General features: G+C 38.1%; 1 protein-coding gene across 4 annotated transcripts in view; it reads left to right on the forward strand.

Moving 5' to 3' along the window:
* The first annotated feature begins 264 nt into the window (after positions 1-264).
* The window catches only part of LOC121863623 (probable low-specificity L-threonine aldolase 2), an 83788-nt gene continuing 61083 nt past the window's right edge, over positions 265-22969 (forward strand). Inside the window, exons 1-6 of one of the 4 annotated variants that reach the window (XM_042362370.1) lie at positions 265-308; positions 12254-12377; positions 15604-15721; positions 18658-18741; positions 19861-19949; positions 20745-20924. In XM_042362370.1, coding sequence (XP_042218304.1) covers positions 286-308; positions 12254-12377; positions 15604-15721; positions 18658-18741; positions 19861-19949; positions 20745-20924 — 618 coding nt within the window. In that variant the 5' untranslated portion in view covers positions 265-285. Of the gene's footprint in view, positions 309-514; positions 659-12253; positions 12378-15603; positions 15722-18657; positions 18742-19860; positions 19950-20744; positions 20925-22969 lie in introns of those variants that run through there. The other 3 variants (XM_042362372.1, XM_042362369.1, XM_042362371.1) reach the window with 3 other exon arrangements.

Below are 22969 nucleotides of genomic sequence, written 5' to 3' on the forward strand. Positions count from 1 at the left end.
TCCGCATTCAAACGCAGATGTAGAGCGCACATTTAGTAATATGAACTTTGTGAAATCAAAATTGCGCAACAAAATGAAACTATCGACATTAAAGGCAATTCTTACAATAAAGTATGGGTTAAAAAGACAGAACACCTGTTGTGCAAGTTATGAACTTCCTAGTGATATTTTAAGAAAGATAGGGACTGTGGAGGCATACAGTTACAAGAGAACCTGAACCACGCACTTCACATGCTTCCAGCTCTACAGTTGTTCACACTGCCGACTACTACGAAGAGGACTGGGATGCAATTACTATTGAATAATAGGTAAGTGTGCACATTAAACTTTAAAAAAAATACAGATAATATTTTTATTTTTACATAATGCATTTTATTTATACTCCGTCCATTATAGTCGTCATTATGAAAATATTATTTGCATCAAATTACTGAAGGGGGGGAATAATAGCTAGCGACTTTCCATGGAAGATTTAGCGACATTTAGCTACTTTTAGGTACCAGCCTAGCGACAGTTGAAAATCCGAGTTGGCAACCCTGATCAAGGTTCAGGAGGCTCCAGTGGCCCAGTTAACAGAACAAGCACAGGTTGTGTTGTTGTTGCTGCTGATGACTGGCCTTAACAAAATACCTTATTTTATCATGGATAGATCAAGCAGGTAATGTAAACAGTTATGAAATTTACGTCATAAAGAATTTGTTGACATTAGAGATAAGGTAGACTTGGTGACAGTTGCTGTAGTGTTTGGTAGAGTGTGGAAGACTCGAATTGCTTACTCGACAGTAGTAGATAATCAGCTTGCCTAAGATAATTGTGTAAGTTGATATAATGGTTAATTGATATCTTGGATTATTGTTTACTAAAGTACTCAGTTTATGTCTTTTTACTTTGTGTTTTTTATTTGTCTGAATAAATTGATTTCTCGTTAATTGATTATTCCACCAACCCTACATGAGGATCCTAATGAAAGAATGCATATAAACTTTTAATAGCAGTAAAGGCTTACCACCAACATCCCTAGTTCTTTGTTAATTTTTATAATTTGTAACGGTATTATTTTACTTTTGGACATCACAGGAATCTTAAGAAATTTATATTTGCAATAAATAGTGGTAATTATTGACGATTGACCCGTTTCCTATTTTTCATATGAAAGGATTATAAAAACGCCGCAATATCACTGTTTTATAGTGGACTGTCGAAGTTTGTGCAAATGTGTGAAAAGGGGGCTATTTATAAATTAAACCTAACCTAACCTTACCTTATTTGATATGAAAAACAAACAGCAGAAGCATTATTAGAAGACCTCACCAACCTAACCAAATAAACCAACCTAGCCTTCTCACAAGGGGGCTCTGCCCTCTGGTATATTAAACAGAAAGAACTTACTATGATATGGCGGTCCGACTAATTACCCAAATGTACCCAAATGTAGCCGCAATGAAGTCGAATATTGGTCCTACACGAATTAATCGGACTGCCAACCACTTCTCGAATGGTATTTGGTGTCACGAAGTCACAAAAAAATGGAAAACTTAATTTAAACTGAGTTAATAGATCGCGTGCTTGTACTGAGGGAGCGAGTAATTACCCAAATGTAGTTGCAATGAAGTTAAATGATGGTCCTACAAGTGTAAATCGGGCTGTGAATCACTTCTCGATTATTATTTGGTGTCATAAAGTCACAAAAAATTGGTAAACTTAATTTAATCTGAGTTGTGTTAGGTTAGGTACATGCACTCGATCTATTAACTCAGATTAAATTAACTTTACCAATTTTTTGTGACTTCGTGACACCAAATACTAGTCGAGGTTAGGTTAGGTACAAGCACTCGATCTATTAACTCAGATTAAATTAAGTTTACCAATTTTTTGTGACTTCGTGAAACCAAATACTAGTCGAGGTTAGGTTAGGTACAAGCACTCGATCTATTAACTCAGATTAAATTAAGTTTACCAATTTTTTGTGACTTTGTGAAACCAAATACTAGTCAACAAGTGATTGGCAGTCTGATTTATTCATGTAGGACCATTATTTGACTTCATTGCGGCTACATTTGGATACATTTGGGTACATTTGGGTAATTAGTCGGACCCTGATATGGTGTAATTTTAGGTTTTTTGTGGACGTGAGAGCATCTGCCCATACCGAAGGGTTCATAAGCATACACTGAACATCGACATCAATCCAGCCCGGGCGGCGGAGTGTTTTGGGTATTATTGCAGTTTCGGCCAATACACGGCCAACTGTTTTGACCATCTCCAACCTTTCGATCTCCTTCTTTGGAGGATTTCTAACCCCATTTCAACCAGGGGGCAAAGAATAATGTCAGAAATGAATTTGAAAGTCTTCCATACTTTGGGTGGGGGATAATTCTAAAATGGGTACTTTCCCCTGGAAATAAATGTCAAATTCTATTAAATCACACCAAAATACATAGGATTAACTAATTTCTAAACTGCTAGGGCATATTGATCAAAACTGCAATTTTACCGTGTTTTGAAATACCCTGTACATTAATATGATTCGCTGTTTACATCCTGGGATGAGACATCGCCACTGCATTATCACAGAAGACAACGTCAGTATTAACCAAATTAGTTTAGACACTTCTAAGACACTTTTCTTTTCTGTTGTTTCCTTTGCAAACAACAAAGGTAGTAGGCAGCTACCAAACAGGGAGATACTACCACCTGGAAAGATATTGAAAGCATAATGTATTGTTTAATGGTAGACCCTGCCGCTATATGTGACACAGTCCCAGGTTGCTGATCCGACTTTCTGCTTCATTTACACACAATTGACAACACACGTGATCCAGGTACTGTATATGCTGATAGCCACAAGGAAAAAAGAAAACATGAAGTTCCCAAGCACTTTCGTGTAATTCACATCTTCAGGGGTGGGTACAGACTAAGGAGAAGTACAAAACAAGGTGTATATATACAGAGGAGGGTGAGATCAGGTCCACAATGGTCAGGTATTAGGTAATGACCCTACTAATCTTTAAAAAGCACTGCAACGGTCGGTCGGTAGTCAGGTTAGAGGGTAAGGTGACCCAACCTTCTCACCTGGTTGCAAATCTTAATTACAAAATTGTCCAGTTTGTACATGCCATTACTCAAATTCATGTTGACTGCTTTGGTATGTTTAATGAGACTAGATTCTATAATGTTCCTTCTGTCAACTGAATTACAAGGTAATATTGAGGAGGCATTATCCCAGTCAATGCAATGCTTGTTGTCCCTCAAATGAACAAACAGAGCATTGGAGCATTGGATTCCTGGCCTGTCCTAACACTATATTTATGTTGTTTAAGTCTAGTTACAAGATCTTTACCTGTCTGGCCTAAGTAAAACATATTACATTCCTTGCAAGGAACTTTATAAATGCAACCAATTGTGTTGTTGGGGGAGTTCTTGATTAACATTTGTTTAACAGTGCATAAGTTTTTAAATGCCACATTGACGTTACAGGTTTTTAGTTGTAAAGGAATTTGAGAGAAATTTTTGTGAAATGGTAATACTAAGAGATTCTTATGGTCATGGGTGGGCTTGGGATCAGTTCTATAAAAAGATTTCTTAGTAATGTTAAGGCATTTGTCTATAAAAGATCTAGGGTATTAAGGTTTCAAGCCAATATTAAGAGATATTTATATTATCAAAAGCGCTTGGAATGGTTATCAGCATATACCTGGATCATGCGCACCTACTGTGATTTCCTGTATATATATATATATATATATATATATATATATATATATATATATATATATATATATATATATATATATATATATATATATATATATATATATATATATATGAGGGCCGATAATAAGACGCAAAAATAAGATAATATATTGTGAAGCCTGTCCTGGGATGCGAATGTCAAAACGCTTGGTTTGTTGGCAAGTGCTGACATTTGGCAACTGAGAACACGTCACGGCTTGTAGTCAGTGCGCCTCTGGCAGCTGTGAGGGGAAGGGTTTTTGTGTGGGTTCCCGCGCCAGGTGCCCATGTTTTGTCTAGTTTAAGGTGCATTAACCTGACATAGTGGCCATCAGAGATGTCCAGGAGGGTTACTACAAGAGACGATATTGCAGCAGTGATTGCATTGTACAAAGCGAACCATGTACTGAGAGAAATATCGGCTCAGACTGGTGTGGCATTACGAGTTGTTCAAAATCTTGTCAAACGTTTCCGTGACCTTGGAGAGGACGAGTTACCAGCTCCATTACCTAAGTCTGGTAGGCCTAAATTATTGTCTCCACGGACACTTAAGGTTATTTCTCGACAAGTTCGGTCCAATCCCTCACTCACAGCACGTGAAGTGAAAGAGAGAAACCCCCGTCTTTTGAGTCACGTCTCGTTACGTTGTGTTCAACAAGCCCTACACGATGACCTGGGATTTAAGAGCTTTCATGCCCGCCGTAAACCTCTGTTGACAAAGAGACAGAAGGAAAATAGAGTGAAATTTTGCAAGAAATATGAAGTGTGGGATTTAGAGACATGGAGGAGTGTATTATGGTCAGATGAGGCTACGTTTTCTGTGACTGGGAGTAATGGAGGGAGGGTGTACCGCCCCCCCCCACTCAGACGCGCACCTCCCACAGTACACAGTGAAGACTGTTAAGCACCCTGCCTCGCTTATGGTTTGGGCTTCCTTTACGTATTATGGTGTTGGTGAACTAGTAATCCTCCCTAAGAACCAGATGATGAATCAGTACAACTATCTTGAACTGCTCAGTGATTTCTTACCTGAATCATTTGATAAAGCTAAGGCAAGCCTTTTCATGCAGGACGGTGCCCCATGCCACACTGCTAAAAGTGTCATACAGTGGCTCAAAGACTGTGAGGTACCTTTCCTTAATGACTGGCCTGGCAGTAGCCCAGATCTTAACCCAATAGAAAATTTGTGGTCCATTGTTAAGCGTCGTCTGCGCGACGCTGACACATCATCAATCCCGAAGCTAGAGGCAGCCATCAAGGATACCTGGGCTAACTTGCCACCTGACCTCTTGCAAAACCTTGCTGACAGTGTTCCTCAAAGGCTAAAAGACTGTCTGAAGCGCAGAGGAAACACTACAAAGTATTAATTGAAGTGGTAAGTGTTACTTAACTTTATTTATATAACATAATCGTAAATATCAATATTTTTTCAGCACACGAACTAACATTTCCGTGAGATTTTACATATATATATATATATATATATATATATATATATATATATATATATATATATATATATATATATATATATATATATATATATATATATATATATATATATATATATATATATATATATATATATATATATATATATATATATATATATATATATATATATATATATATATATATATATATATATATATATATATATATACATTAGGGTGTTTCACACAACGATCACAATTACAAGCATAACTCCAGCTGTGCTTGAACGTGTTCTTCAGCAGTGGAGGACACGCATTGAAGAGTGTTTTCAACAGAATGGTAGTCATGTAGAGCATATTACAGTTGTACCCTGCTTAATGCTGTCAATTGAACCCACAGGGTACCGCGTTAAGTGAAAACCGCGTTAAGTGAACAACAGAACATATGGGATTAATTCCAATAGAAACTGGCCCGACCCCCAAACTCCACTTTTTGACGACACAACTATGTTGTAGTAAAAATATTATCTTAACTTTATTATGGTATGCACACAAAATCTATAATTAAGAGAAGTATCAATAATATTAGGTTTTTTAACACTTACATTAGTAGAAAAGATGGCTGGGCACACGGGGATGGGGGGTTGGTTCCGAGGTAGAGGGCAGATTATTGGCCCTCACCTGTATCACTTGTATCAATTGTATCACTATCCACCACAGGTTAATATTCTTCGGTAATTCAGACCGTGAACGTCAACTGTTTTTCATTGAAAATGTGTTAAAAATACACAGTTTTCACTGGTTTTATAAAAGGGTATTATGTTGGGAAAAACATAAAAAAGGCTGAATTCATGTGCTAACCGAACCTAACCTATATCTATCTTAACTTGCCTATATCTGGAAAACTAAGCATTTACACAAGAAAATTAATAGAACTGAAAGTAATCAGTGTACAAAACTGTGTCTATAAACACCCCCATGATTATTGAACCCCTGATGATCAACAGTCGTACACAGGTGTATTAGCCTATTCTTCTTTCACCCATTTCTCTTCTAGTGATTCTAATTACTCTAAATATTTTATTTGTTTAATTATGAGTTGTTATTTAAGAGTAACGTTTCTTGTGCAAATACTTAGTTTTTAATATATTTACCCTCAAACATTGGGTTAGGCTAGGTAGTATCTGCCTTTGTTGGCTTGTTTTGTTGTCTGCTCTCCTATAACAACCGACCCGCTCGGTCCGAGCATACTCTGACATCCACAAAAAAATTTAAAATTACACCATGACTCTTCAAGAAAGTTGCTTTAATTTCTACCAGATATCAAAATAAATACTTTGTTAATATGGCAAGGAGGGGGGGGGGGGTCTGCCCCCCTCCCCCTCCAGCTAGGAAGTTATGTAAGGTTAGGTCGATTTTTTAGAAAAAAAAAGCTCTTGTGCACAAAAAATGAAGGTCATACTTGACTACAACATACCAAAATGCACCAGAAAAAAAATTTCTCTTATCTAAATAGGGAATGAGTGAAAAACGAATAATTACCGAAGAAAAGTGTCTTCAAATTGTCTAAACTACTGATTGCAAAGATAAAATTCCCAAGATCCCTTGTTGTTCGAAAGTTAAACTTTACTGGCATCAGTTTAGATAGATAATGACATTAGTTGTTAATAATTGTTTAGGGACTTTCCTCTTGCTAGGTGGAGTCTTGACCACTGAAGATCTTCACTTGCAATACAGTAAAGCCTCCGATAATAACGGTTCGACCAATAATTTTTCATATTTAAAACCCTGGTTAATTTAGGACCCAATTCAATTTACATCCTTATTTCATTCATATTTAAGACCAAAATATAATAAAAATAAAATAAAATTACATTTTCATATAAATAATAACTAAATCCTGATATGTATTAAAAAAAAAAAATTACTGAACTGTAAAAAAATAATTAGGAGCGTCTTGCGCAAAGAAGCTGCCTGGCTAATGAGTGGTAAGCAACAGTCGGAGATTGGCGGGCCTATTGTTTTCGCGCATCTAGAACAGGAACAGGAGAAAAACTTTCTCAGGTTTCTTACAGCATTTTTGCATCCCTATTCAGCATGAGCAAGAGAGCAAGTGATGGTAGTGTTGTTTCAAAAGCTAATAGAAAGTGTATAAGCTTAGCCGAGAAACTAGATGTGTTAAAACGATATGAAAAAGGCGATAGGTCTGTGGATATTATATGGAGCAAGCAATGAACATATTTTCTGAAGTGGATCCATTAACAGAACAAAGCATTAAAATTTAATAAATGCAAATGACCTCTACATAAAGATGTATAATGAGAAAAGAAAGCAGCTGTGCATGGTTCTTTCGGCAACTTTATTATTCAAAGGCTTAAACCATCAACTTCAGCTACACCATCAAATTCAGCATCATAAGCAGTTTCAACATCAACTTCAGGCTCAGTAACATTTTCAGCAACAGCTTTATGTAAAGCTACAGCTTCAGCCAGAGTTGAACCTGATGACTTCGTCATCTGAGTAAAAACTCGCACAATATTCATTGACTGTCCTTATGTTTTAGACTTTACCACCATTGGTGAGTAGAACTTTTGCTTTACATTCGTAAATATTATTTAAAACATACTGTATATGAACAGTTAGTAAGTGTTGCTTTCATATTCATATGTAGAGAAATGACGATATGTTTTCACATACAGTGATCCCTCGGTTAACGAGATTTCGGTTAACGATTTATCTTCCATAAGATTCTTAACTTCGGTTAATGAGCAATCCCTAGAATTAACTAGTTTTTTACGCGCCGACTTCAACATGTTTTCGCTTGCATTTGGCGGTCCACCAGCTGTAGTATTAGTCCGCCAATACAATAATTGGTTTTAGGGCTTAAATTCCTTACTATTTTAGTAAATATCAAGAAGTTTATACCATTCAATAATTTTAAAAGTTTAATATTAACTTTTTTTTAGTCATTTTAACAATTATTGAACATAATTGAAGGTAAAGAAACTAGTTTCTGGCGTGCCATCCATCCTGTTAACACACCAGACAGGCGTTAGTCTCTCTCTGTTTTCAGTGGAGGTAACATTTTGCTTGAGACTCTTCAACTAAATGCCTTTTTTCTGTGTTTCCAAGCAAATTATTGGTCATTTTGAAATTTATTTTACATATTGACAATATATAATGCAGTGCAGTGTTGATTTAAAAAAAATAATCTTGAATTACACCAAGAGAACTAAAATTTCATGGGTGAAATGGTGCCATGGGGTGACTTCTCTTCCACCCCAAAGCCTTCTCTTCTCCCTTCTCCTCCACCCCCATTCTAATTTCCATCATCATCATCATCATCCAGGAGCCTTCTACATACACACCTCAAAGTAATTGTACTTTTCTACCTTTTTTTTGTTGAATTTAGGCAATTTTCGGTGAGCTGGAACCAATTACCCAAAAACCCATTGAAACAATGGTTTCGGTTAACGAGTTTTTCGGTTAACGAGCAACCTGCTGGAACGGATTGTGCTCGTTAACCGAGGGACCACTGTATACGCACTAACTGTTCATACTTTGGCGTTCCCAATCGTCTCGCTGTATTTCTTTACCATTAGTGGTTAGCTACTTCCAGTGTTCCATTTATTAACATTAAATAACATTACTTAAAACATACATAACAGGTATTCAATTTTTTAAAAATTAAGTTCACCACAGCTACAACCAGGGTCTTATGTAGAACCATCGTCACTCACGAAAACAATGCCGTCTTGTCTCGTGTGTGTTTTAATATTCTATGTATTATTAATGAATTGCATTGTTCATTTCACATATATAAACATTAACTCAATCAAATACATATTCAGTAATAAACAATAATGAATCTTTTGTACATATTCTTAAGATAAATGACTATGTTTCCTTCAGTGTGCACTTATGCGTTGGCGTTCCACTATCAGTCTCACTTTTCTTTAATATCACTGGTTACTTCTACTGTACACTAAATAACATTAATTAAAACATACATATTTTTTACATTAATTTAACTACAACAATAACCAGGGTCTGATTTTCTTCAGTTTAAGGTGGATAAGTGACATTATGGGTGTAAACCCTGACAACAATGCCGTCTCTTATCCTCTTGTGTGTTTTAATATTCTACGTACAGTATTATTAATGAATTGTATTGTTCATTTCACATATATAAAGATTAATTCAATCAAATACATATTCAGTAATAAACGATAATGACACTTTTGTACATTTCTTAAAAAGATAAATGACGCGGTATCCTTAAATGCTCACTTATACGTTGGCGTTCCCAATCCATCTCTTTTTTTTTGCCATTAGTGGTTAGCTACTGCTATTGTTCCATTTATTAGCATTAAAGATTGTTACTTAAAACATATACCCTGTACTGTATAGTCATTGTTTTACATTAATTAATTTAGATACAGCTATAACCAGGGTCTTATTTTCTTCATTTTCTCGTGTAGAACTATCGTCCCGGACTCCCGGCTGTAAACACAAACAAAAACAATGGCCACCCATCTCCTCTTGTGTGACCATATTATTATTCATATACAGTCGACCCTCGTTAATTCGGACTAATAGGGGGGGGAGGGTGTCCGTTTTAGCCGATTGTCCGAATTAACCGATTTAGGGATTAATATCGCATTATATTTCAAAGTCATTGTTTTCGTCACGATTTTATCCCACTTTCCACTGTAATACGTAAGTAATTTCCGCAAAATATTACATTTCCGTGAATGTATTATATCAAGCACAGTATGAATAGAATATCATTGTAATATAACAGTATTTTAACCGAAAACTAGTAAAAAAACGAATAACATCTCAAGAACATGGAAAGCATAGGTAAAGTCTTTTGTATTTCGTCATGTATTTTATCCTATTTTACATTGAAATACATCACGTTTCAGCAGAACTACTATTTATTTCCGAGAATATATTCATTCAGGCGAAGTTTAGGTAAAATATACGTGTGATGTAGCAGTTTTTTAACTGAAAACGATTCGAAAAACACGTGTACCGTCTAGCTGATTGATACTCAACAGCTGGTGGTGCGTCATGCGTTGTAAACAATAGGAGGTTGAAGTAGATTACCGGGTATTATATTACGTGTGAAATATCGAAAAGGTTTTTATTGCCGGTATTTTTTTGTAGATCAATGAGTACTAATAATAATAATAATTAATGGTTTATTGAAAGAGCTTGGTAGCCAGAAGGCTGAAAATATACAGTTACATATTTGGGGAATGGGTTACGAATTACAAATAATATACAAGTAACATAAGTGACACAAATAAGACATATAATAACTAGATTGGGAAAGGCTCAAACTACAGTTCATTTCAACATAGTGACAGTGTAAGGAGCAGTGTTTACTGGGAGTGAGTACACTGATTTATTACAAGTTATTGATAATTTTTACAATGGTTGGGACTGGGCTGTTCTTATAGCGATCAGTTCGTGCACGTATGGGCTGGATGCGGTTGTGGTGTCGAACAGCAATTCTCGGACAAGGGATCTCAGGTGGTAGTAGGAGCCGGTGTCGGGGATGGTGTAGAAGCTTCTTACCAAATTTGCAGATGAGGTCGTGGTGATGGTCAGTGAGAGTCGAAAGGGTCAGTGTGTTGAGCGCTTCTTGATATGTGGAGTAGGAAGGGGAGAGAATAATCTTGCATGCCCTCTTTTGCACTTTTTCTAGGTGTTTACGTTGTGTGGCATTTAGGGAGGAAGACCAGGTGGGGGAGGCATAGGTGAGCTTGGGAAGTATGAATGTTGTGTAAACACTGAGGAGCTCGTGTGCAGGAACTCCGAGGGACTTGAGTCGGTGGAGGAGGTGGAGACGGAAACTGGAGGATTTGACAACTTCACTGACGTGTGGTTTCCAATTTAGTTTGTTGTCTATGGTGACGCCGAGGAGCTTCGTGGAATCTACAACCTGGAGTGTGTTCGGACCTAGAGTAATGGAAGGAGGTGGGACGATGTCGGAGGAGAGGTTGATGTGCATAACCATGGTCTTGGTATGGTTGATGGTGACATGGTTGTTGGTGGCCCAGTTTTGGAGACTGTTCAATAAATCCTGAAGGGCGGTATAGTTGGGAGCAGAATTGTTGACGCTGATCCCAATGGTGGAGTCGTCGACATATTTCCAGCGAGCAGGGGTTTCTCTTAGGGCATCATTGATGAGCATAAGGAAGCAGAGTGGTCCCATCTTGGTGCCTTGGGGGATGCCACAGGTGAGTGACTGAAAGGTGGAGACTGTGATACTGTATATGATATGATAAGTTAGCCTATGCTAAGAACTTCAACATAGACTACTGAAAACACGTTGTAAGGTAATTTAGCCTATTGTAAGTTGGTGAGCTTCATTTGCTGAAGGAACTGCACAACTTTTCATTACTAATTGGTACATATTTTACGTTTCCATTGCTTACTGGCAGTAAATGGTAAATATTTTTCATGTCTGAAGCTAAAAGTTGCATCTCACCCCCACACTAGTGGTGATGTTACATTTGACCAAAAAGACGCTGGTGTTTTATCCCAGCAGTGGGTGGACCAGCATTTTAGCTTAAGGTCCGCGTAGGTAATATTCCTACAAATCTTTAAAAAAAAAAAAAAAAAAAGTTTGTTCAGATTTTGTCCGAATTATCCGAAATCCGGATTAAAGGGGTCCGAATTAACGAGGGTCGACTGTATGTATATTGTATAAGGTGCATTCAGAAACATTATTTAAAGAATATAGTTTGCAATGTTCACAAATTGTATTGTTTTGGGGGGAAAAGAGGGTAAAAAGCCACACAAAAGACATGAAAAGGTCACAATTGGGAATGCATCTCATTATTATTGCTTTATTTTGATGGTAATTAATGATTCGCTATAAGACAATTCACCTTACTGCAATATTGGAGGACACATTAACGTCGTTATTTGAGGCTTTACTGTACTGTATGTGTAATTTAGAATAATGTCTGGGATTTTGTGGTATATTGGTAGTATGGGTATTACTTGAGGTCTTATTACCTCTCATATAGCTATAAATTTTTTAGTTTTAAATTTATTTTCTCCTCTGTTAGAGTTGTGTCAGCAAGTTATGGTCTTTTACGGAGAAAGTTGGTGAGAAGTGTGGTGGGGAGGAGTGTAGCCTGGCAGCAGGAGAGGTCTTACCGCCCACCTCCATCGGTACTAGATAAGTTTAAGGTATATATACTGTACAAATAATGCTCACCCATTTGCAAGATTTTATGAAGGTTTTGTTTATAATTCATGTGAATGTGTGTGTTAGAATGTATTAAATTTATAAACTTTTCTATTTTGTATTAAAAATTTATGCCCTGTATACTGTAGTTGAAACTAAATCTGATTATTACAATTTCATGACATCTTTAAATGGTCTTTAGATACATGGTACAGTACGGGTATTAGTATTGCACAGTATAGTATAGTATATTTAAAGTTAATTTTGTTTCCATTTTAGTAATGCTTGTGGTTTATGTGAACCCCATTTATTGAAAAGAAATTTGTGAGTAAAGTGCTGCTAGGAAATTTTGGTTTAAAACTTTTCAATGGCTTTAACCTTATCAGTGTAATTTGTAATATATTATGAGTAAATTTAGTCAAATACACTATAACAGTACAGTATTCAGATTACGCGAATCATAACCAGGGATGGAGTGAATACAGGAGTTCAGTATTCAAATACAAATACAGTACTGTAGTAGTACAGTACTGTACAGTACTTCAATTTCTTATGAATGTGAATACAGTACACTACAATTTTTTTTCTCCGAATAAGAATGTAAATACAGCTCCTCCCCGACTTACGACGGGGTTAGGGACCCAAATCCAGGTCGTAAGTCGAAAATGCTTAAATAATACATAGAAAATCTAAAATGGGAGTCTCTTTTTCTTCTCAGCTCCACAAAACTCTCACTTTTAAGCTTGCCAGCCATTTTAAAGTGAATTACAAACGAAAATTTTTGTCTGTGTACTGAAGTTGGGACTTGAAAATACGTAATTTGACAAAATTTTGGTACGACTGAGGCAGGTCGTAAGTCGAGTAGATCGTAAGTCAGGGAGGAGCTGTAATATAGCACGGACTTGAGTGTAGACTGTCATATTTTTAATAGATTTGTTTCTGATTATTTGTGAGAGTACAGGGGTCCCCCAAATTCGCGGGAGTAAGGTTCTCAAAATGGCCGAATCGCCAAATCCGCGAATAACATTTGTGGACTGGGGGAGGGGGGGGGTACATTTTTACTTGAGTACAAAGAAATGTATACTGTATTCCCTTTATGTGTTTGCTCTTAGGACAATTATTTCTTTTACCTGTAGTACATTATTGTATATAAGTGTGTGTGTGTGTAGACACATGGACTTGGGGGTAGACTCGCATTTTTAATAAATTTGTTTCTGATTATTTGTGAGAGTATTTTCCCATTACCTGTATTATTTATTTGTATGTGTTTTGTGTGTGCAGGTAAAAGAAATAATTGTCCTAAGAGCAAACACATAAAGGGAATACGGTATACATTTCTTTGTATTCAAGTAAAAATGTACTCCCCCCACACCATATCAGCATATGTTGTTTGCTGACTTGGCGATTTGTGGCCATTTTCAGAACCTAACCCCCACGAATTTGGGGGGCCCTTGTACTTTAGTTGTTTATAGCAATGTATTCAAATACAAATATGAGTAATTTAATTTTCTGTACAATATTTGAATGCATATAAATATGAATACCCGGTACTGTACACTATCCCTGTTCATATCTGTACAGTATTTGACCAGATAAAGGATGGAAGATTTTGAACTGCTTGGAACTTGAACTATAACTTTGGCTTTGCTTGGTTTGGTGCACCTGCCATTAACACCGCAGCTCACCACTGACTGCCTGCACCCATTACAGAAATATCTTGGTACATGTAGGATTGGGCACACTACAAATACTGTATGTACAGTACTTTAAACTTTGATTAAAGCCATTTAACATAATGGAAACTGTAACCTCATCTTTCTGTCTCTTCTTCCTCTCCTATTTTAATTACAGTGGTAAGCATGGCTGAATGACAATAATTGAAGAGAATATGTGTACTGTATTTGCTATAAGCTCCAGCCATTGTAAAATATACTGTACATACATACTGTAGTTGAAAAAGGCTTGCAATAAAAAGTCCTGTACAGGCAGACTCTAATGTATAAGGCAAGGGCGGGTTCTGGGGGTCCTCCCCTCTTTTCACCAGAAAATTCCAATACGGTACTTTTTCTTAATGCAGTATTGTACTCAGGCATGTTTGTACAGGGCATACTGTAGTAAAAAGTGTTTACTATTGACTTCAGAATATCTCCTAATATCAAGTGCGCATGGCTTCAAAATGCCTATGATGTTGATCAGATTTATGACATATTTACCCCCCCAAACCCCCCAGCTGGGTGGGCTTGCTGCGCTCGCCATGTTCCCCCACCCACAATTTCTTGGAACCCCCTTTTTTTATATTCCTGGATCTGTCCCTGTAAGGATTTGATTTACAAATTTAAGTAATTATGAAAAAGATTATTCTGTAACAATATTTTAGGTACAGGTACACTCGCACCAAAAAGTATCGGTGCAGGGTGAGATCGACGACTTCCGAAACGATTCGTATACACTGTGATATGTCGGGAAGGTTGGTAAGTGTATCCTCATAACCCCCCCCCCTCCACTAGGTGTTGCCATATGGCTGACAATCAGTGTGTTTGTTTCCTCTTTTCGGATTGTTGCTTTGTGTCGACTGAATGATGAGCGAGGGTTCGGTCTCGGTGAACGTGGGTATAAAACAGAGGCAATATGAAGCAGTAGAGATCTATACATGCCAGACGACATGGAAACCTCAGAGGGAACACGAGGAGCTATTATTGCCCTTCATAACGAAGGGTTTGGCGTCACAGATATTAGCTGGCGGGTTGGTGTCCACAGGAACACCGCTGCATGATGGATTCATTCAATGGATTCATTCGGCGATACCTCGAAACTGGTGCTACAGATGACAGGTCTCGGAGCGGCCGTCCACGCTGCACCACCCCTCAGGACGACCAGGTTGAGTGGTTTATTTGGTAGCATAAATTAATGTGGCAATATTCACAAGTATCACAAATAATTTTGTTAACAGGGAGCTCCTCATATTTCATACTGTCTATTTATCACTTCCCGACCTTATTTATAACGGTTTGTTTCACTTGACCAAGGCTGCCAACATACGGCTGGAACAACTCGCCTTTCCCAATACCTATCGTCACTGGTCTCAAATTGTTCACACTACAGTATGCACCGATACTTTTTGTTGCGAGTGTACAATGCTTAGGTTTGTGTTTTCTACAAAGGCTTAATGCCTCTGTATTATATAAACTTACTGTATTAATGATAAGTTTCATATGTATATTTTTCCAGGGGCATGTTGTAGATTTGCGTTCTGACACCTTAACTAAACCCAGTCCCGGCATGAAGAAGGCCATGATGGATGCACTACTTGGGGATGATGTCTATCGTGAAGATCCAACAGTGTCAGGTATAAACATTACTCTCTTTATATGTCTTTATATGAAGCAGGGTGGCTGGACGTATGTTGATCCTCTGATTCTTACCATTCAGCAGCTAATGAATTTTTCCATTCCTTAAGTATGATGCTAAATGCTTGAATAGAATGAGTTAACCCATTAAATATTGGTACAGTGACTTATCCTTTTATTTTAGATGACATTGTGGTCATGGGGTTAAAGTTGTACAGTCAACACTCACTTTACACGGTTAATATAACCCACAGGGTACCGCGGAAAGTGAGAAACGCGTAAAGTGAACAACATAACATATGGGATTAATTGAAATAGAGACCGGGCCGACCCCCAAACTCCACTTTTTGACCACACACAACTATGTTGTAGTAAAAATTTTATCTTAACTTTATGATGGTATGCACAAACAATTAATATAGAAGAGGTTAGGTTAGGAAAAATAAAGGTTAAGTTAGGAAAAATAAAGGTTAGGTTAGGAAAACTAAAAGTTAGGTTGAACACTTACGTTAGTAGAAGAGATGGATCGGCATACGGGGATGGAGGCTGGTTCCGAGGCAGAGGGCAGGCTACTGGCTCTCAGGTGAGTCACCATCACTGTCATCCACACTTGTCAGGGCCTCCCTGACAAATCCCTCAAAGTCATCTTCACTGTCTCTACCTCTGTCAATATCACTGGCTTGGGCTGGCTGTGGTGGGTTGCGGGCGAAGAACTCTGTTATGCTTTGCTGACGGCTGGTGTTTATGTTGTCGTGATAAACCTTGAAGTAGGGCTCCATAGTCTGCAACAGCTGGGTAGTGAAGATTTCATACCTGTTTGCGTCAGGGTCGTCGGAAAGGAGGAGCTTGATTTTCTCAACACACTCGATGGCACCCCTAACATTACTATGGGATAAGCGGTGTTCTTCTTGGGATGACGCACCACCTGCCTCTTCACTGACGTCATCATCATCTACCATCTCGTCGGTAGTCACATCAGGATCCCTTATCACCTCCAGGATGTCGTCGTTGGTGGTCTTGGAGAAGCCTGCAGCTGTAACACTGCGCAGCTTCTCTGGCAAGGTCCACTGCTACTGCAACAGTCTGAACCTCACCAGTCACAGATTGACTCTGCCTTACGCCCGGAATGCCTTGCAACACATGTCTCCATGCGTGACGAACAGTTGCTACAGACAGCTGATCCCATGCCTCCACCAAGAAGTCCACAGCTTTCTTGATGTTGAATATTCTCCAGATTTGTTTGAAAAGTATTTTTTGCTCTGCCAACTGTTGATCCTCGTCGTCTTCGCTCTTGCTATCGGTGGTGGTGTCACTCAGGTTACGCAACTCTTCCCTGGTGTTGGTGTAGTCATTCAGGAGCTTGAATTTTTTTGTTGAGAATGCAGCTTTTACATTACAGATTAACTCTTGGTCCATGGGCTGTAATATAGACGTAGTGTAGGGAGGAAGGAAGACCACTTTTACGTTGGGGTGACGATCTAACAGTAGGGGCGAGTGTCCTGGTGAGTTGTCCAGCAGCAACAAAATCTTGAATGGCACATTCTGTTGCTCACAGAATTTCTTTACATCGGGAATGAAAGTCATCAAACCGGGAGAGGGACAGTGTAGAGAACATCCACGCCTTACGTGCGGTCAGCCAGTGGACATTTAGCTTGGTCATGTCCATGCTCTTGTAGGCGTGCGGCTTGCGGGCTGTGTGGATCACCGATAACTTGAGCTTACAGGTACCAGAGGCATTGGTGGTAAACAGGACGGTGATGCGCTCCTTCTGCATCTTCTGGCCCCGAATATTGCTGGCATTCTTCACAACGAAGGTCTTGGAAGGTAGCTTTTTCCAAAAAAGACCAGATTCGTCCATGTTAAACACCTGGTCGTCGGTGTACTGTCCTTCCTCCATAATCTCACTTAAAAACGGAGGAAATTCCCTAGCCGCAGCACGGTCAGCACTAGCTTCTTCACCACCAATGTTTATATTGGTGATCTTGTTCTGCATCTTAAACCTCTGTAACCACCCAGAGGAAGCATTAAAGGGTTTGGGCTCTGTAATTCCCATCTTTCGTGACACTGCAGCATACAGTTCACGTGCGTACTCCTTAACAGAGCGCGTGTCGACCGCCATGTTCCGTCGCGCCTGACGCACCAAGTAGCTCACAAGTAATTTTTCCGTCTTGAGAAGCACCTGGTTGTGGAAATACTTGATCATAGAAGCACCTGTAGACTTTGTGATCTTCATGTGCTCCTTTATCTTGGCTGCATCCTTCTTTATCGTCCGGATCGTAGATTCGTTCGCACCATGTTGGCGCGCCAAATCAACCTGTCTTGTTCCTTTCTCTAACTCTTGGATGATCTTGTACTTCACCTCGTAGCTCAAGGAACGTCGTGTCTTCTTGGGCTTAGGGCGGTGTGGCCTGGAGGGATGAAACTGCCGCGGCTAGGTCAAGAGTCGTCTTTCCTCCCGCCCTCCCTCCCCTGGGTGGACACATCATATTACTTTAAACCAATTACAGCTAGCAGCGGAGGGAGGTAGGGATGCATGGCCAATCACAGTCCGATACTTCATATGACGTCACTGATAACGCAACAGAGACATGCACTGCGCAACCTTACCGCGCGGCTTGCCCAGGCGGAGGCGGGAGCAGGCGGGTGGGGCGAATCTAAAAATAGCGTCGAGTTGGACACTCTCCGAGTAAAGGGGTACACGACCGCGGAATGTGAGCATCCTGGTTTCCGGCAGGGTACCGCGTAAACGTGGAAACGCGGAATGTGGGACCGCGTAAAGTGAGGGTTGACTGTATTGAGTACTGAACATGTTATTAACAGACAAGTCTCGGCTCTTACTTTCATCTTCAAACATCACGTGAATGAACGCATGTGAATATGACCTAATTCTTAATTATAGTTTTTCTTCTAAGGATATTTTTTCTCATTTTCATAGAGCTGGAGAATTGTATGGCAGCTTGTACGGGAAAGGACTCGGCCCTGTTTGTACCATCAGGCACTATGGGAAACCTTATTTGTGGTAATTTATTATTATAGAAAAAGAAATCAGTAGCAAAGACAAATTGCATGCTTTAACCTGCTGTTAGTGCTTGCCTACACAAAATAGATTAGAGATAAAAAAGTATTTAATTTATCAGAAAGTTAATTATATTATGAATACCTGTAGTATGAGTGTTCCATTTGCTTGAGTTAAGTTGTATATCAAGATTAAGGGGGCACTTTATTTTTGTATGGTTTGGAGTTAGACACACACATGGTATGAGGGCTTTTAGTGCAGTAGAGCACACAGGAAGGGAGTGTACTTTTACTGTACTGTACCTATAGATGGGAAGAACACCTTGGGAGGGAGAAGGATTACTGTATATCTGTTGCATAGCAAAGCACACAGGGTGGAGGGCAGCTTGATAGAACGTACAAAACGTATAGAATCTGGATGACTGATGCTCTTTGTAACTGCCAAATAGGAAGTACAGTACTGTACAGTTTGACTATAATTCTTGAACAAAGTTTTGCATAAAAACAGCCACAACCAGAATCCTAAGTAGATCTACAGTTCCTCCTTGAGGCCAGTCTAATGTGGACCTGGAACCTGGCCCAGATTTTTCTACTAATGCTATTGGTTTGCTTAGATTGTGTCAGGGATAGGGTAGCTTTGGTTAGGTTCAAGGTCTGCTTTTTATTGAGCTCCCCTTCTTATGGCTATACACTGTACTTGTTGATGTGACTGAATATTTTTAATTGACTAATTAAAATTTCAATTGTTTTCTACATTCCTATGAAAGGGAAATATAAATAAGCACTCTACTGCATTTTAAAGTAATGAGATTATAGTCAAATAATTTCAATGTAATGTATAGTTTGGCAAGGGGATCAGAGAAGTAGGTTGTATTTACCCAGATAGGGTGCTGCAGGTTGGTGGATATAGTGCTCACCTGTCCTTAAAGTCACTGGTTCAATCCTGGGGCATCTTATTACAGTATACTGTACAAATTGGGGAATTAAAGGTGGTTGAGTGCAGATCTGGCCATGCTGCCACCTTGTATACCTAAGGCATACATTGTGCTGTATCCACACTGTTCCTAATGGGTAGACATGACTGTGGGACCAACTTTCTCTTTCATTTATCCAAATGCTGCAGTATTAGGCCACTGTGAGCATCGAGGATCAGAAGTACTACTGGGTGATCAAGCACACATCTTCCTCTATGAACAGGCTGGTATGGCTCAGGTCAGTTCTTCAGAGTTGGTATAGTCTTAGGTTACAATACATGTGTATGTGACTGTACATGTGCAACTGTTTAATTCAGGATAGACTTAAAGTTTTTTTTAACTTGTATTTTAGCTCTGTGGAAGGGTTACTGTGTGTAGTTGACACATTGCTGGTTGAATTGTGAAGTATGATAAAGGAACATTTATAATAACATTAGCTTAGGGATCGTGTAAGGAATTGTTGTGACAATAATAATTTTGTAATCATGGTTGTTCAGTCCTATGTGAAAAATAGTGATGGTGATGGTATTTAAGGTTGCAGGAGTGTTATTGACTGTACAGTAGATACTGTAGTGTATTTGAGGCAGCACACTGTAGAGAAGTTGTATAATTAGAAAAAGAAGAATTCTTAGGCAATTTTTATGTTAAGTAAGGCAGTGAGAAATAATGAATGACAGTAAGTGAATGAGATTCTGTATTGGTTATGATTTTAGTTACTCTGTGCTGCAGCAGGAAAGGGCCTATAACAGTAAAAAATATCAGAAAATAATGGTGTATTTGTTCTTGAGCTGAAGCCTGTAGTGAAATTTTTCTAAGTTAATACTGGACAAAATGCCACATGATTTTAATCTGCAGTGATTTGTAAATTAATTGCAGATTTTTTTAATTGAAACCTATTGAATGAATTGACTTCATAATTATATTACACACGGATACAAAGAATTTGGTAGTTCTTGGCTGTTGCAGACAAACACGCCATGACTTGATCAACATTCTTGGAAGGATACAGCACTATGTTCTTGTGTTTTTCCAGCTTGGTGGTATACAGCCTCACATCATCCCCACTGAACCAAATGGAACATTTGATGTTAATGAGATATCAGCAAGGTTGCGTGTTGAAGATGTACACTGCCCAAGAACCACACTTATATGTATTGAAAATACTCAAAATGTATGTGGTGGGAAGGTTGTGCCTTGTCACTGGATTGATGAGGTAAATATTGTGATTCCACTTGTTTCATTTAGCTGAAGTTGTGGTGAAATTATTATTATTTTTTATTTATTTTATTTTATTTTATTTATTTATTTATTTTCCTCCTGGGAATAGCCCACCTGGGCACAGGTCATCGACCTACAATGGGGACTAGGGGGCAAAAAAAATAAGAGTAAAAAGAAATTAAGAATAGAAAAGAAGAACATTATATAACTACACCACGAAGATGCTGGAAAACCAGCTTGTTAAAGTGAGACATTGTATGAGTATGGAAAAACAGAAAAAGGCAGAGCATTCCACAGTTTAGCTGTGTGAGGAAAGAAGGATGTACTATAGTGGGTTATTCTAGTGTGACCGACATGCACAGAGAAACAGTGGGCACCGCGGGCAAGACGAGTGTTACAAGCCCACAGCCTTGCCTGCGGTAGTTAGTTAGTAGTTTATTGAAAAAAGTATAAATACATGGTAAATATATACAGTGATCCCTCGGTTAACGAGCGCCTCGGTTAACGAGATTTCGGTTAACGATTCACCTTCCTTAGGATTCTTAACTTCGGTTAACGAGCAATCCCTCGATTAACGAGTTTTTTACGAGCCGACTTCAACGTGTTTTTGCTTGCATTTGGCGGTCCACCAGCTGTAGTATTAGTCCGCCAATACAGTAATCGGTTTTAGGGCTTAAATTCCTTACTATTTTAGTAAATATGAAGAAGTTTATACTATTCAATAATTTTAAAAGTTTTTTACAGGTTGACAATCCCTTATCCGAAATCCTTGGGACCAGAGGCATTTCGGATTTTGGAATTTTTCGGTATTCAGAATGGTTAGGGTTTTTTTTTATTAGCCCATCCGGGCACAAGTCACTGACCCACATTGGGACCTGGAGGGGGGCGAAAATATAATAATAATTATAATAATAATGATAATACAGGTAATAATAATAATTCATAGGTCTAGGTCGTGTTTCTCACTTTTTATCTTTTTTCATTCTTGTATTTCTTTATTATTATTATTATTATTATTATTATTTTATTAATACAGTATTATTGTTACCATTATTATTTTATTTTGGTGTATTTTGTAATTAAAATTTTTATTTACTATGAATAATAATAATAATAATTATTATTATTATTATTATTATTATTATTATTATTATTATTATAATTATAATTAGTATTACCATTACATTTTCACCCCCCAGGCCCCGATGTGGGTCAGTGATCTATGCCTGGGTGGGCTAATCCCTTTAAAAAAAAAAAAAAAAAAATATGCTCCACAAAAAACTTTCGGTTTTCAGAGCTTTTTGGTATTCGGAATTTTGGATAAAGGTTTGTCAACCTGTATTAACTTTTTTAGTAATTTCAACAATTATTGAACATAATTGAAGGTAAAGAAACTAGTTTCTGGCGTGCCATCCAGCCTGTTAACACACCAGACAGGCGTTAATCTCTCTCTGTTTTCAGTGGAGGTAACATTTTGCTTGAGACTCTCTTCAACTAAATGGTTTTTTTGTGTGTTTCCAAGCAAATTATTGGTCATTTTGAAATTTATTTTACATATTGAAAATATATAATGCAGTGCAGTGTTGATTTAAAGAAAATAATCTTGAATTACACCAAGAGAACTAAAATTTTATGGGTGAAATGGTGCCATGGGGTGACTTCTCTTCCACCCCAATGCCTTCTCTTCTCCCTTCTCCTCCACCCCCATTCTAATTCCCATCATCATCATCCAGGAGCCTTCTACATACACACCTCAAAGTAAGTGTACTTTTCTACCTTTTTTGTTGAATTTAGGAAATTTTTGGTGAGCTGGAACCAATTACCCAAAAACCCATTGAAACAATGGTTTCGGTTAACGAGCAACCTGCTGGAACAGATTGTGCTCGTTAACCGAGGGACCACTGTACAAAGATTTCAAAATACATTTGTCCAACAAAATATTTTAAATAAAAAATAACATGTAAGGGCAATTTCAAACCTAACTATAGATTCCTATTACCTCATGTACAAAATTACATAATTCAGGCACATACCGTATAC

Source organism: Homarus americanus, unplaced genomic scaffold (genome assembly GCF_018991925.1).
Source record: "Homarus americanus isolate GMGI-L3 unplaced genomic scaffold, GMGI_Hamer_2.0 scaffold41366, whole genome shotgun sequence".
Lineage (NCBI taxonomy): Eukaryota > Metazoa > Arthropoda > Malacostraca > Decapoda > Nephropidae > Homarus > Homarus americanus.